The sequence below is a fragment of the Nymphaea colorata genome, chromosome 10 (genome assembly GCF_008831285.2).
Source record: "Nymphaea colorata isolate Beijing-Zhang1983 chromosome 10, ASM883128v2, whole genome shotgun sequence".
NCBI classification, from domain to species: Eukaryota; Viridiplantae; Streptophyta; class Magnoliopsida; order Nymphaeales; family Nymphaeaceae; genus Nymphaea; species Nymphaea colorata.
In genome coordinates, this window is record NC_045147.1 from 1,952,525 (window position 1) to 1,966,458 (window position 13,934).

General features: G+C 36.7%; 2 protein-coding genes across 8 annotated transcripts in view; one reads left to right on the forward strand and one right to left on the reverse strand.

The window, feature by feature from the left end:
• Positions 1-199: 199 nt before the first annotated feature.
• LOC116263410 (mediator of RNA polymerase II transcription subunit 20a) lies at positions 200-4,097 on the reverse strand. The gene is made up of 5 exons (XM_031643161.2): positions 3,941-4,097; positions 2,745-2,887; positions 2,466-2,644; positions 1,533-1,622; positions 200-790 (listed from the first exon to the last, which is right to left on the reverse strand). Exons 1-5 carry the CDS (start codon positions 3,952-3,954, stop codon positions 566-568), a joined length of 651 nt encoding a protein of 216 aa, XP_031499021.1. The 5' UTR covers positions 3,955-4,097; the 3' UTR covers positions 200-565.
• A 3,184-nt stretch (positions 4,098-7,281) lies between these two features.
• The window catches only part of LOC116263141 (GPI ethanolamine phosphate transferase 2), a 49,626-nt gene continuing 42,973 nt past the window's right edge, over positions 7,282-13,934 (forward strand). The window contains exons 1-10 of one of the 7 annotated variants that reach the window (XM_050080145.1): positions 7,282-7,557; positions 7,642-7,730; positions 9,399-9,445; positions 9,553-9,720; positions 9,811-9,895; positions 9,977-10,083; positions 11,135-11,215; positions 11,833-11,885; positions 11,973-12,075; positions 12,239-12,382. In XM_050080145.1, coding sequence (XP_049936102.1) covers positions 7,433-7,557; positions 7,642-7,730; positions 9,399-9,445; positions 9,553-9,720; positions 9,811-9,895; positions 9,977-10,083; positions 11,135-11,215; positions 11,833-11,885; positions 11,973-12,075; positions 12,239-12,382 — 1,002 coding nt within the window. In that variant the 5' untranslated portion in view covers positions 7,282-7,432. The other 6 variants (XM_050080146.1, XM_050080147.1, XM_031642751.2 and 3 more) reach the window with 6 other exon arrangements.

Genomic DNA, 13,934 nt, shown 5'->3' on the forward strand with positions numbered 1-13,934 from the left:
TATTTTCAGTCTCACAAGTCATTTTTCGGGATTGAAAATTGAGGCACTGCTTCCGTAGTCTCTTTTTCGAGGACAAAAAAAAAACGTCAAGGTTGGCAAATGTAGATTGTTATTTCAACAAAATATTCATCCTTTTTTAACGTTATCTCAGACCACACTCGATTTGATACCTTGCAACTTGGGAAGTTGGGCCATAGTATGAAAAACTATAATAGGGTTGTAAAAGTAAAGCTACTTGTTTTCACAGCTTATTTTTTCGGAAAGACGCATAATCTTGTTGCATATTTGTGCCTACACTGACTTAGGTTTCTGACAAGTACTAGACGAGCAGAACCTTCCTGTACATAAGCCAAGATACTCCTGCAGAAGTTTGTACAACAAATTTTTGCTGCTTTAGAACTATTATAGAATTATTTCATCTCCAACTGCAACCGAACAATTTTTGGTGGAGTAACGCACTTGGAGTGAAAACCATGGTCAAGAAAAAGTAATGTAGCGTCAGGGTTGAGGAAAGGGACGAATCAGTGAATCATTGTCTTAAGACATGCTAGCGATAGTCTGATTCTTAACCTCTCACTGCAGCAATGAGATGGCCCATGACAAGCACATACTGTACAGCTGTGTGTTGTGACGTGTAGTGATCTGCCAGGCCATAATCTGCGAAATTTGCCTCATTATGTACAAAATGACCTGGTAACGATTTCTTCGACAATGTTTCCTGCCAGATGTCCAAAAACTCCTCCATGATTTGTCGGGACTTCTCTACTGATGAAATGGGCATGTATTCCACCTGAAGCAGGAATAGAAAGTAACACATGCAACAAGAGGAACAAGTCACCTTCTGAAAATTCAGCTACTCAGTTAATCATTATGTAATTGATCAATGACTGATTTTATATATTCCAAACAACCTAAAAGTACCACTCTGGAAATACGCATGAATGCACCCGAGAAACAAGCTTCAACTTTGCATTGTAACAATGCAAACCCTCAGCCAATAATGGTTGACGAAGGATAAATGAAATGGTTGGCAGGTCTCCACCTTTCGGAGTTCTCAAGAACAGAATCAGCAAGATTTGCTGATCATAATCATCAAGTCTAATGGACCTTCAACCACCCACTTTACCTCTCCATTGAAACAGATATCTAATTTCACCTGCCTTGAAAGCCAAACAGCTATAGATACCAGGCAACATGCAATAAACGTATATGAAATATCCCTACCAGGCAACATGCAATAAACGTATATGAAATATCCCTTTTTTCGACTTTGTCTACAACCTTTTGAGACAAACATCCACATTTCTTCTCCAAAACCTATTAAAACTTTTGAAAGATACATGTAAATGGGAAAGGAGATGACTTTGATATGATAAGCCACAAAGAGCTAGACTTATCCCTGAGAGTCAAGACAAGGAATAAAAGTGGCAATCAAAATGGAGATAAACTACCAAAAACACATATATTAAAGATAATGGATTCATCTATATAGAGATAATTCACACAAATGGAAAAGCTTATATGAATCTTACCTCCATAACGATTCCCTTTAAGTTTTCAGAGTGAGAGAGAACAACCTTGCCTACTCTTAGTTGGAAGTCACCAATCTGATATTGGATACCCTATGGGGGGGAAGCACAACAGAGGGGGAGAAAATCAACAATGACCATTTTGGATAAAACATAAACTCAAACTTACTTATATGGTCTCATAAATACTGAGTTTATTTGTTGTTTAACTCCAAAAGGAAGAGCAATATAAAGAATCAAAGCAAAGCAAGATAGTAGACAACCTCAACAAACATGCACAGGTGGATCTCCTACTGTAATAACATGGTAAAGATCCATGATGCTTGTCACATCAGACTACTGGTTGTAAACTTGTAATAAAAATCATTCAAGAAAAGGCAGAAGAAATAATCATTACATGCTTCTAGAGGCAAATGCTTACTACTTTCATGTGCTAAGTCCAATACAACATGAATAAAACCAGGTTGTTAGGGTATGATCCTAGTTTTGTCCACACAGAATAGGTAGGCTTCATTTGCAGCCGCTACATTCATTCACAGCATTTTGATTGTAAAATATATCCAATCCTTCGTACTGTGCAAACCTCCACCTGCTAAAAACTTAAATGTCACGAATTAACCAGTGAAAATTAGTGAATTGGCACCTATCTTGCCTGTACACATGAGAGACATATAATGACCAGATGATCAAAGAGATCACAAAACCCGCAGCTCATAGCTCTCCTAAATATTCATAACATCAATGCGTTTTTTATGTGTAGCTCTGAGTATATTTGTATAAATGTTAGTCTTTAGGGGACCACAGCTAAATCCCCAGAACTAAATTTTTTCCCAAACCGAAAATTTAGAATTTCTAATCACATATTTACTTCAAGAAATTGAATCATGCCATTATATGAACCAGAGGTTTTTGAGAGTCCAGTTCTTTAGTTCTTACTTCAAAGAAAAGAGACAAACGGGATTTGTAAGATTGTAATTTCTCCATGATTGTTAAAATCGTTGAATCTGCCTCCACCACTACTCGTGAACCACGAAGAATGAAGTAGTGCTTATTAGGTTGTTCATTAAGTGAGATTCCAAGGAAATCACGAGCATATTCAGCAGGCGCATTTGGGTCTGCAACCATGGAGAAGAAAATCAAATCGTTGCTCCTAAGATGTATTAAAACATAAAAAAATAACATCTTAAGAAAAATTATCAAGTTAAAAGAGGGAACCTCGCAATATGACTTTGTAAAGAGTGATTGAGGTCTTCCATCGCCCTCCCTTGGTTGCGTTCATGCTTTCAACACATTGATAGACTTCTGTGAGGATTTGGCTGTTGATGGCAGTTCCACTATTTGGCTGCCAATATAAAATCCTAAAAGCAGCACATATTTACATCAAGGCTTTGGCTTAAGCGTCAATTTGCCAATGGTAAAGAATTTAGTGCTGGAAGTCAACAGTAAAAAGGATAATTTCATGTAATACGAAGTATGACGCCCACCAGTTTCTTTCCATATCATAGAGCAACCAAACATGCATTCTCGCCACTTTTTGAGATTCTCTAACTCTAATTTATTTTTTATTGATTATAAAACCGCAACCCCTTGAATCAAACAATTTCTCTCCTATAGACCGAAATGAACACGCGGACATACGTAAACCACCATATTTAAGTTTCTAAACAACCCATTGTTGTGAGCAACAATGCATTGAAAAATCCAAAACCTTTGAGAAAACCATTGCACTCAAAATCCAAAAAATTCCAGGTCAAATATGCCGCCAAATCAATACTGCAAACATAAGTATCATAATCAATAGAAGCGAAAAAAAGCTTGAAAAAAAATCAACTAAAGCATCTTCTCCAATGAAACGCTGGACTTGGCTAACATATACAAGAAAATGAAAAGAAAAGGCTAATAAAAAGGCAAAAAAAGGAAAATGAATTAAATTTAGACAAAAAACCACAGCTTATAATTCTAATTTAAAGTGCCTACTCTTCCAAGGGCACACACAGACGCCAAAGACTCCCAGATTCCCAAGTTACTGATTATCTGCAAGAAAATCCCAATCAAAAGCTACCAACCTTACGAATATCAGGAACACAAAGCTGCCATTTCGATACCCAACATCACAAGTTCAATTTTCACTTGAGAACAGAATCGCAGTAGGTAGTATCCGCGGCACCGATTATGAAGAAAGAGAATGAAAATTTTATAGGACGGACTCATGGAATCCGCTACGACCAAGCAAATGGGAGATTGATTAATGAAAAAGAAAAACCAAACTAAGTGTGCTGCAAGAGAAGGGACATTCACCATAGAGATCATGAATTTGCTTACCATTTCATGGACATCTTGACAAACAGAGTCCTCAAGCAAAGGGCGGAGAAGTACAAGAGACTCCTCGGAAGAAGAGATAATTTGCTTACCATTTCATGGGCATCTTGACAAACAGAGTCCTCAAGCAAAGGGCGGAGAAGTACAAGAGACTCCTCGGAAGAAGAGATGCACCTCGTCTTCTCGCCGCGCTCCTATCAGGCGTCCCAGGTTCAGGAGGGAGTGCAGGGAGTAAATACTCGCTAAATCTCGGGTTTTTTTTTTTTTTTTGCAAGGTATCTCCGATTTACCGTGTTTGGCACGGCCAACCTTACTGCTCATATTTTGTGATAAAACACATATATGCAATAATTTATGTTTTTCAATTTTTTTATAATGTAAATTATTTTACCATGAAGATTAGCGTTTTTTATTTTTCGGCTCATGAAATCCGATACACATAATTGCAAGATTACCTTTTGATTCTTATAATATGTTCACATTAACATATTTGTCATATTTAGATTTTTGAAAAGCATCTTAAAACATTCGGATGCATATGTAAGAAACACATGTAAGAAGGCATAATATTATGTGTATCTATGGTGTAAAAATCTCAGCCTTTTATCAATAAAATAGACATCTGCAAAACATTCCTCCAAAATTGTTGGATGATAGGTACTGTATTGAGTTGACTTTTTTAATCTCCCATGAACCATTTGATTTCTAAATGGGACTATTAAAATCAACACATTTAATGGATGATTCAATCCTACCGGATGCCATATGTCGCTTAAAACTTAACAATTTATTATTAAAAAATGGTCATGGAAGTGTCATAAGTAATGTTTATGGTATGAATGCTTCAATTGCATGCTATCTTCACTAGATGCCAACCAGTTGATCTCTCCCTGTGGCATCAATACCCAGTTTGAGGAGTTATCTCCCTGCAACAATCCATCCTTCAAGAAAGAAGTATAAATTGTCGAACAAATGCCCCTCTGTTGCCTACTCATTCTAGTTTGGGTCCTCATCAACTTAGACGTCTTTAATTTAGGTCTACACGTTATTTTTCCAGCTTCGCTTTGGTTCATATATGATCATTCATGCATGATAGTCATGTAGGCTCTTAGTTTTCATCATTTACATTCTTTCTTACTCAAATACTAGTGGACGCATGAACCACCCTCCATGGTGCTAGTGCGACGATCACAGTGTACTCCTGGTGATTGCTTTCAAGCAAAAAACGAGCCATCTTGCCGATGTGACAAGTCCTCATTCCAAGCCAACATGGCCAACTCTCATTTTCAATATGTGATCAAGTTTTTTAATGCACATTAATTAGTTTAAAGTTTCTTTTTTCAAGTATTTATGAAGATAAACAACAAAAACCAATGTAATAGGCAACAAAAATTTATTTGGATAATGTTAATATATGTGTGGAAAGAACTATGATACAATCTTTATGGACAACAACGCGGCAAATAACTTGTCTAGAAAATGAAAACTAGACAAAATAAACATGTCTCAAGAAAATGTAGTTTTCACCAACCATAACCATCCAACTGTCTTTCTTGTATTTCAACTAGCATTCCTTTTCAAGGTCTTTAATTATCACATAGTTGTTATTTGTTAATAATGTGGTTTTGCTTATGTGGTGTGATAAAATGTAATGATATACTTGTGAAAACATGTTATGTAATAATGTACATATAAAAGTTGGTTACAGTGTGGTGTGCATGTGACATGATATGTAACTGTACGCATGTTTTTGTGAGAAATCATAACTCATTTCACATTTCAGTGCTACTCTTGGTTGAATACTTGAAAAAACCATGCATGTCTGACTTTAATATATTTAAGAAGACAGCTAAGTTCTTAGTTTGTATATATGCATATTACTAAAAGAACGACCTATTGAGTGTGGATCATACTAGCCATGCATTGCTTTTGAATAGTTGTGAGAAGTAGAGGTTTATTACATATGGCATGCAAAGGACAATTGAGAAACATGCATGTGGCTATATTATTCAAAACACTTAATCATCATCAATGGAACTCGAGATCCCAAATGTGATCTTTCACGTATTCAAATAACCATTGGTGAGTACTTTATGCCTATTTTGAACGTAATATTTTGCGTTTTACATATGAGACACTATAATCAAGTCACTAGCAAAAAATAAGGGCACTCCATGGTTTTCCATACGTCAATGTAATTGCATTAGTTTACAATGGCATACTTAGACATCATATGAATGGTTTGACATTAATATTAGTGTATAAACACTTATATTACGATTGTTCGAGCAACAGGCAGCACACACATTTTATTGCATATGCCAAGAGAGGAAGAAATCACTAGTATGATATATCTGACTTGTGATTTCACCAAGTATTCATGATTGAAAATGATGAAGTATTACTAACTTTAAGGTATTGTATAATGCCTTATGACACTAATTGCTAGACAAAAATAGTCTAGGACAAAGTGTTCATAGTTGGTAAACTCATGACTCAGACTTGGATTGGCTGAAAAACAGGACACCAAGTCAGCAACTCAACAAGACTGAATGACTTGCTTGGGTTAGGTCACAATTTCTTATAGTGCAATTTTCTTATAAATAATGAAGAAGGTAAGGCTGTGTGGGCTTCACGTTTTTTACCGACTAAAACTGAATAACATGTAATACAAGTATTTGTCAATATTTAGTAAAATTTATGATAATTCACAATGTAGAAAATAACAAACATTGTAATTACATAATGTACGGTAAAAAGGAACATGTGATTAGTTGACCATCCCAGCTGACTCGACGAACCTTGACTTGTGACCCAATAAATAGACGATCGTAGATGACTTGAGCAACCTGCGACCTATGTCGACTACTTTACCAACTATGATTTAAGTGTATTCTAAGAAAGAAAAACCATTCTTACTTGTACCATCTCTAACTTGAAATGTAACACCCTAAAACTTAGTCATAGATTGTAAAGATCTTTAAGGGCTTATAGATGAGGTTATTAAATAGATATTTATTTTGGTTCTTAGTTTTTTTTGAATTGGAGTCAAAACTACTAAGGAGCGGATTGGAATATGCTGAACCAGCGGCCTTAGCCTAAAAATGGGTCGAATTGTTACATAGAAAGCGACGCCAACCCTTCTTAAAGGTATGTTTAAGAAAGAAACAATATTTCATATGTTATTGTTTAATAACTCTTACTTTAGAACATATTATATTTAAATTATGTGTTGCATTTTATGTTGGTAAACATGGCTTTGCTGATATAAGCTCGTTTTCTCGCTGTGGACAAAAAGGAAGTCCCGACTGACTTGTATCTTTCTTCAAATATTAAACGGGCAATAATTTCCCCGGTTTTTTTCGTCAACTACGAGATCATCCTTCCTGTATTTTCCCTTAAACTCTTGGAACGGACAATAACGTCCGTCGTTTTCTCGTTAACTACAAGATCGTCCTTCTCGCGTCCCCGGCGATAGAAAATTCCCGCTCATTTCCTGCGATCCAGAGAGACGTCTGTCTTCTGGTTTGTCTTTCTTGTTACGAAGTTTTTGGTTTCTTCGTCTTTTTTGGAAGAATCTTCCTATGACTTCTCTCAGTTGCGAGAAATTGGCGGTATGGACCATTGTTGCGATCCTTCTGCAGATGGTTGGCCTCTTCTTGTTCGTCTCTGCGTTTTTTCCGATGAAATCTGCGATTTCCGGTTCAAGGTATGCACGTCTCTCGTCTTTGGCCTCAGAAGCAGTTTAGAACGTTTATTTTTGTTTTCACCGATTGGATGTGCGCTTTGGCAGTGGCCCAGAGAGTTATCGGCTTCTATGTGATCGACCTGTCGGTCCGGATGTGGGAAGATTGCTTCCTCATGAGCTAAGATCTTTGTACAAGGAAAGCATTGCGCCCCTACTTCTCTATTTTTTCAGTTTCTCGTTTTTGATTTTGTAAGTCCCGTACTAATGAAACTTGGCTTGATTGGTTTGCATGAAAAGATTGAATCTCCGAGAGGATGATATTTTGAGTCTTGAGATATGTAAACTAGTGCGTTTCTTGTAATTAAGCACAAGTGTGATTACGAGAGCTTTGCTTTGGGATTAGTTATGCGAAAGAAAATTGGGTGTGAGTCACCTCATTGCCATATTGCCTTTTTCTCCATTATACATGGTCCAATTGTTAGGACTTCTGTTTTATAGTAAAAAGTTGTTACTGTAACAACTTGACTAGACTAAATATCATATTAGATAGACGGTCACGTTGTCCACTTGGGTTATTTTGGACGGTTTATGACTCTATTATTGGTTCTGTTAGATGCTACGGACAACTGTCGTTTGCAGCTTTGATATTCTTTTCTTCCCTATCAAGGTCACTTCGGAAAAGGTTCGTAGAAAGAAGAAAGGGGGGAAAATGAGTGACTTTATGTTGAGGATTCCACTAAGTGTCCTAAACCGGACGCTCATGTTCAAGGGGATGGATACACACACTTAAAATTTGTCATAACCTGCATGCTTAATGTTTGTGACATTTAGGATTTTTCTAGAATGGGTATTAATATACCTGACACCTGAAAGTTTCCTAAACAGGAGACTTCGTGTATTGAACTGGCAGTTTCTGTTTAAGTTCATCTAGGCAATCTGTTACAAACTGGATACCCCATGGTGTGTTCGTGGTGGCGACGGTTATCCAACAACTGGTACTCCAAGTGTTCACAACATGCCTAATACATAATACAATTTCCCTTCCTTTTCACAGTTGACTGTGTAATGAAAGTGGAGGTTTGTGATCAATACTTTGAAGTTTGAACTCAAAGCTTCCATTAGAACAAAGACATTGAGGTCGGTAATTACTTTAGCACAGATGTAAATATTGCTTCTATTCTTAAGTTGAAGAAGATAATCAAATAATGAAGAAAGTGCAGGTGTTCCATACAGAGCATTGGGTTGCTCTCTGTTTCTAAATTGAATAATAGTCTTTGCAATATCATTATCATTGAAGATAAAAGGGTAAGCATTAGTGTTAAATAGTATGTTGGAAGGTAGTTGTTCTTTAATTAATCACGAGAAGACTAATAAGATAGTTTTACCAACTTTGCTACTGCATGAAGGCAATATCAGCAAGTTTGCTACAACAACTGGCCAGCCACCTGCTTAGGTGCTTCTGTTCTCGAATACTTTGACCAATCAAGGCATGCCTCAATCGTAATAACAGACATTCCTGAAGAGGCATAAAGTTACATACTCAACTATGGTGAAACTTGGTGTGTCAAGTACCAAGTATCAAAATGCTACCAAGTCACTTCTATTCTCTCAGTTCCTAAGCATATTGAGAAATTTATGTTTTCTGACATTGGGAATATATAAGCTGGTGAGCCGGTGGCACACTTCTATTACTATAAAAGGAAAACTGGATGTTTTTGCATATATTCTGGTTTCTTCTTTGGTGCTTCTATTCAAGTGTACCTGTCCAATTAGTCATTAATCCTAGTTTATATGTTCAGTTTATCAGTGCATAGTTATATAAATGCATTTATAACTGATTCAACTGATTATTTTTTGACTGCAGGAAATTTCAGGTATACAGCCAGTCTTTGAACGTGTAATTTTGATGGTATGTTGATTGCACACCCAATTATAGTTTCATCAAAATATCTGATTGTTATATTTTTATTTTGATTCAGTCACTGCTCTTTCTTTTCTTATGTGATGTCCTTTCAGGTTGTTGATGGTTTACCGGCAGAGTTTGTACTAGGGAGAGATGGTTCTCCTCCTGCGTATTCTATGATAGAAGCAATGCCTTACACTCATTATTTGCTCTCAAATGGGATTGCTACTGGATTCCATGCCAAAGCAGCACCTCCAACAGTCACTATGCCTCGCTTGAAGGTAAAAAATCATTTTTCTTCACTGTGTTGCCAATGGAGGTTTTGCAACTCTTTCTAAAATTTGGTTGATTTGCCCAAGTAATGTCTGCAGGCTCTGGTTTCTGGGGCTATCTCAGGATTTCTGGATGTGGCGTTTAATTTTAATACTCAAGCTTTTGAAGATGATAATCTTCTTGGTAAGTTTGGACATGGAAGACTACCTGAAGCATAGTTAATCATTTTATTCTTAGTTATTGAAATTCCTGTGCTTTGTGCAGAACAGCTTCACCGTATTGGCTGGAAAATTTTAATGTTTGGTGACGAGACATGGATCAAGTTATTTCCAGGCTTGTTCACAAGATGTGATGGTGTTAGCAGCTTCTATGTAAGTACTCATGCTAATGAAATGGCTCTTCAGGTTTATTTGCTGCAATTTTGGAACATAGATCTTGTCATACTGTAATTTCATGAACTAACACATCGTTGTCTCAAGCATTGAGCTGGTCATATATGTGGATGGCATAATTATCAGAGGGTGCTCATGTTAATTGAAAAAACTCAATGTTGTCAGTATCGATGCCAATGAGCTCATATTGGCAGATCCACATCAAACTGTAGAAGATTGAAATTTTAAGGGTTCAAAATTCCTCCCTTAGGATGTTGGCTGATATGGGGTCTATGCAAGACAAGCCAGCTCTTATAAGCCAATATGGCCCTGTATTCACTGACGTACTAATAAATTTTTTTATGGCCAGTACAGTTGAAACAGGCCAATGAATATCTGCAATGTGCATTGGTTTTTTAAAGATTCCAAATTTCCAATGCAACTCAGAATCTGATATTTACAATATTGGATAAACTTTCTTATATGAGAAATTTAAATGAGAGCTCTAGGGGAACCAAGAATCTATTTTCTGGACAAAGTTTAACTAAAAGAATATGAAATTAAATTGTCTCACAGTCAAGACATACCATTACTGCACTAAGAAAAATTATTATCTAAAGGTTAATTGAAAGTGACGTGATATCTGATTGTCGAAATAGAAGTATACAATTAGTGTACTAGGAAAAAATATTTTCTGTTCTTTCAAGGATGTCTGTATTTTCTGTATTTGCATTAGTGCACTGGTTCTCATGTGACTTCTGTAACATGAATGAAGAAACTGCTGGCTTTCCTGTTCCTTTTTTAAATGGCATAAATGGGTGTTAGATTTGGATGGCAGTAGACAAGTGAAGGCCAATGAGGATCTTATAATTCATGTGTAACTCATTATGATTTGTACCAGGTTCCTCTTTGGATCATTGCTTGATATTTCACAATAACTTCTTTATATCATTTAGTAAATTTTTTGTTTGTAGCTTTTTCCTCTTGAAACTAAAATAAATTATCTTGTGAATAATTAAGTGGTTCATATCTTGATCTTTACTCTGCATAGGTTAAAGATACAACTGAGGTGGATTACAATGTTTCTCGCCATTTAGAAGTTGAGCTTGTTGCAGATGACTGGGATCTCATGGTAAGCTGCAGTTGATGATGGTTAGTAATTGTTTAGAATGTATAATGGCTGGCCATTCATCTTGGAGACCCTGGGCAGCCATAATGATCTTGGCTGATGGTTTTGGCTTTCTTCTCCTTAATACTACCCAAATTGGACAGTAGAAAGGTGGTGATGTAATCCCTTTCTTTTGTCCCATGTTCCAGGAGGTCTTCCTGTGCAGTGAGTTTATTAATGTTCATTTTTAGTCTTGTATTGGTCCTTGTTTTGAAATATCAAATTATTAATTTGCTGTCCTTGGGGTGTTTTTTTTTTTGTATAGACATATAATTAGTCCATTGCCATGGGGTTTTCTGTGAACATTTCTCCAGGGAAAATTTTCGTAGATTGTTTATTTTGTTATGCCTGCGGCCCTGCACGCATATGGTTTATGGTAAACCACATGTGTTCTCTTTCCATTTGTCTTAATTATACGTAGCCTACTTTATGCTTCACCTATCTCATATTCATGTATAGGTTGGCTAGAACTAATATCCTTACTGCATATAGTATGGAGATTTTATCTCACAATGTGGAACTAGATAAAAAACTTTTTTCTGCATAGGTCTTATAATCTTATTGAGCTGTCTTCTATGTAGATTCTACACTACCTGGGTCTGGACCATGCTGGCCATATTGCTGGGCGCTATAGGTCATTTCTTCTTTCTTTTGCTTATTTTGGTAGCTTGTCTTCCTTAGTTGTTTGTGAGCTTATTTGTGGTGCTTTTATATGTTTCAGTACATTGATGAACTTGAAACTCAAGGAGATGGATGGGATTATCAAGATGCTTCACATGTCAGCTAATTTGCAAGAGAATCCTGTTAATAAGCATACCCTTTTGGTTTGTCATTCCTCTCTTATTGTCCATTGGTTCCTTTGTTTTTATAACTTGTAGGGTTGTTGCCATGTAGAGCTGAACTCTGTGTTTGTGTGATATTTATATACCAAGTCATTTATATATTCTAGCTTATGTTTGAAAGGGTTGATTTTCTGATCCATTCTAGGTTGTGCTTAGTGATCATGGAATGACTAGCAGCGGAAATCATGGGGGTTCATCATTTGAAGAAACTGATTCATTGGCTATGTTTATTCATTTGAATGGCAAAATGGCAGTTTCTGCCTCAGACAAATATAAAACAGTTAATCAGGTATGCTGGAGCTGTTTATATGGGTGCATCTGGTGCCACTCGTTCATATGTATGTTCATTCTTCTTATTGTCTGAATCTTGTCTTGTGATGTTTCTACATTTTATATATGACCTGAACCTTGAAACTAAGGCTGTTCACGAGCCAAGCTAGGCCTGATTGAACTTGGCTCTAGTGCCATAAGTCACAACTTTAGTCCAGCTCGAGTTGACTAGTGCAAGCTCGAGGCTGCTCAAGCTAAAGAAGATTGAGCTCCACTTGGTTGAGCTCGAGGCAAAGTTTGGCTTGAGCTTAGCCGAGCTGTTTGTAAAAAAATTATTTTTAATATGAATGGAGATGCTCAGATTTGAACTCTGACCGTTCAAGTTGCTCAGCAAAAAGAAACCCATTGGAATAGCTTTTCACTTGTGATAATATTGTGAAGTGACTTTTGCATGTTATTTTTCCACGAGCTTAATTGAGTTTAGCTGAGCCGAGCTTGTCTAGTTCGAGCTTGACTGGTGACATTAAGTGGGTTCATTTATTCACTTGAACTTGACTCCAGTTTATCCAGGTGAGTCAAGTCCAGCTCAGGTTGGCTCTACTCGCTGAATGCTCCTAAAAATTGAGATTTTAAAACTGATACATGTGAAGGCACAAGTATATTAATATGGGTAACATGTCCTCATCAATATTGGACTTCGACTAAATTCAGGATGTTCTACTTTGTCAAAAATTTGGAAGTTTAATTGACCCCAAACTTCTGGCCTTTGGATTTGAAAAGGTTATTACTGTGAATGCAGCTACTTAATAGTGTAAAAGTTACTTAGCAGAAGCATGTTATGAAGTTATGAACTATGTATGTAATCAGCGTTGTTTGTATTGCATGATAAGGGCCCGTATCGTGCAATATGTATCGCTTGTGCACGATATGGGGGCTGTATCGTACAATACGGCCGATACAGCCCTGTATCGTACGATACGGGGATAACATGAATTTTTGTATTTTTTTACAAAAGAACCTTCCGCTTCCTCTTTCTAAGCATGTCTAAAAGTTGTGAGAGGGGATGTTTTACTAGTTTTTCTACAAAAAATACCCATTTATGTGATAAATCATTGATTTAGGGGAGAACTCAGTGGTGGAGAAGAAGGTTTACTTGTCATACCCCAACCTTTTGACCCTTTATAAACATAAAGCATTGAGGTGCGACTACACAACAATTTCAAAAAAAAGATGGAGCTAGGTCATTTGAAACCATGGGGCAAACTTTCATTTATATAACAATTTTAATTCATACAAAGTCACATATATGTGTATGACAAAAATGCCCCAAACCACAACTTTGATGCCTAACACAAATAAGACATCAAAAAGACCAAACCATGACGCGCCGGCACTACCAAAGACCCAAAACCTCCCCAGTAGGATGTGAGTGAAGCTATCTGATCAACCTGCTGCCTCGGGTCCACCAAAACCTGAAAAAGAAATAACTGAAGGCTTAGCCTTCGCAGTATGGCAACAAGCCAGGAAAATCTCAAACCCTCTTAGGTAGGGCTCAAATCCAAGAACAATCA

Coding starts and splice junctions, on each gene's coding strand:
- LOC116263410 (XM_031643161.2), bottom strand. Junction 1,623..2,465: donor GTTTGTCTCTTTTCTTTGAA/GTAAGAACTAAA, acceptor TCCCCCCCATAG/GGTATCCAATATCAGATTGG. Junction 791..1,532: donor TAAAGGGAATCGTTATGGAG/GTAAGATTCATA, acceptor TTCCTGCTTCAG/GTGGAATACATGCCCATTTC.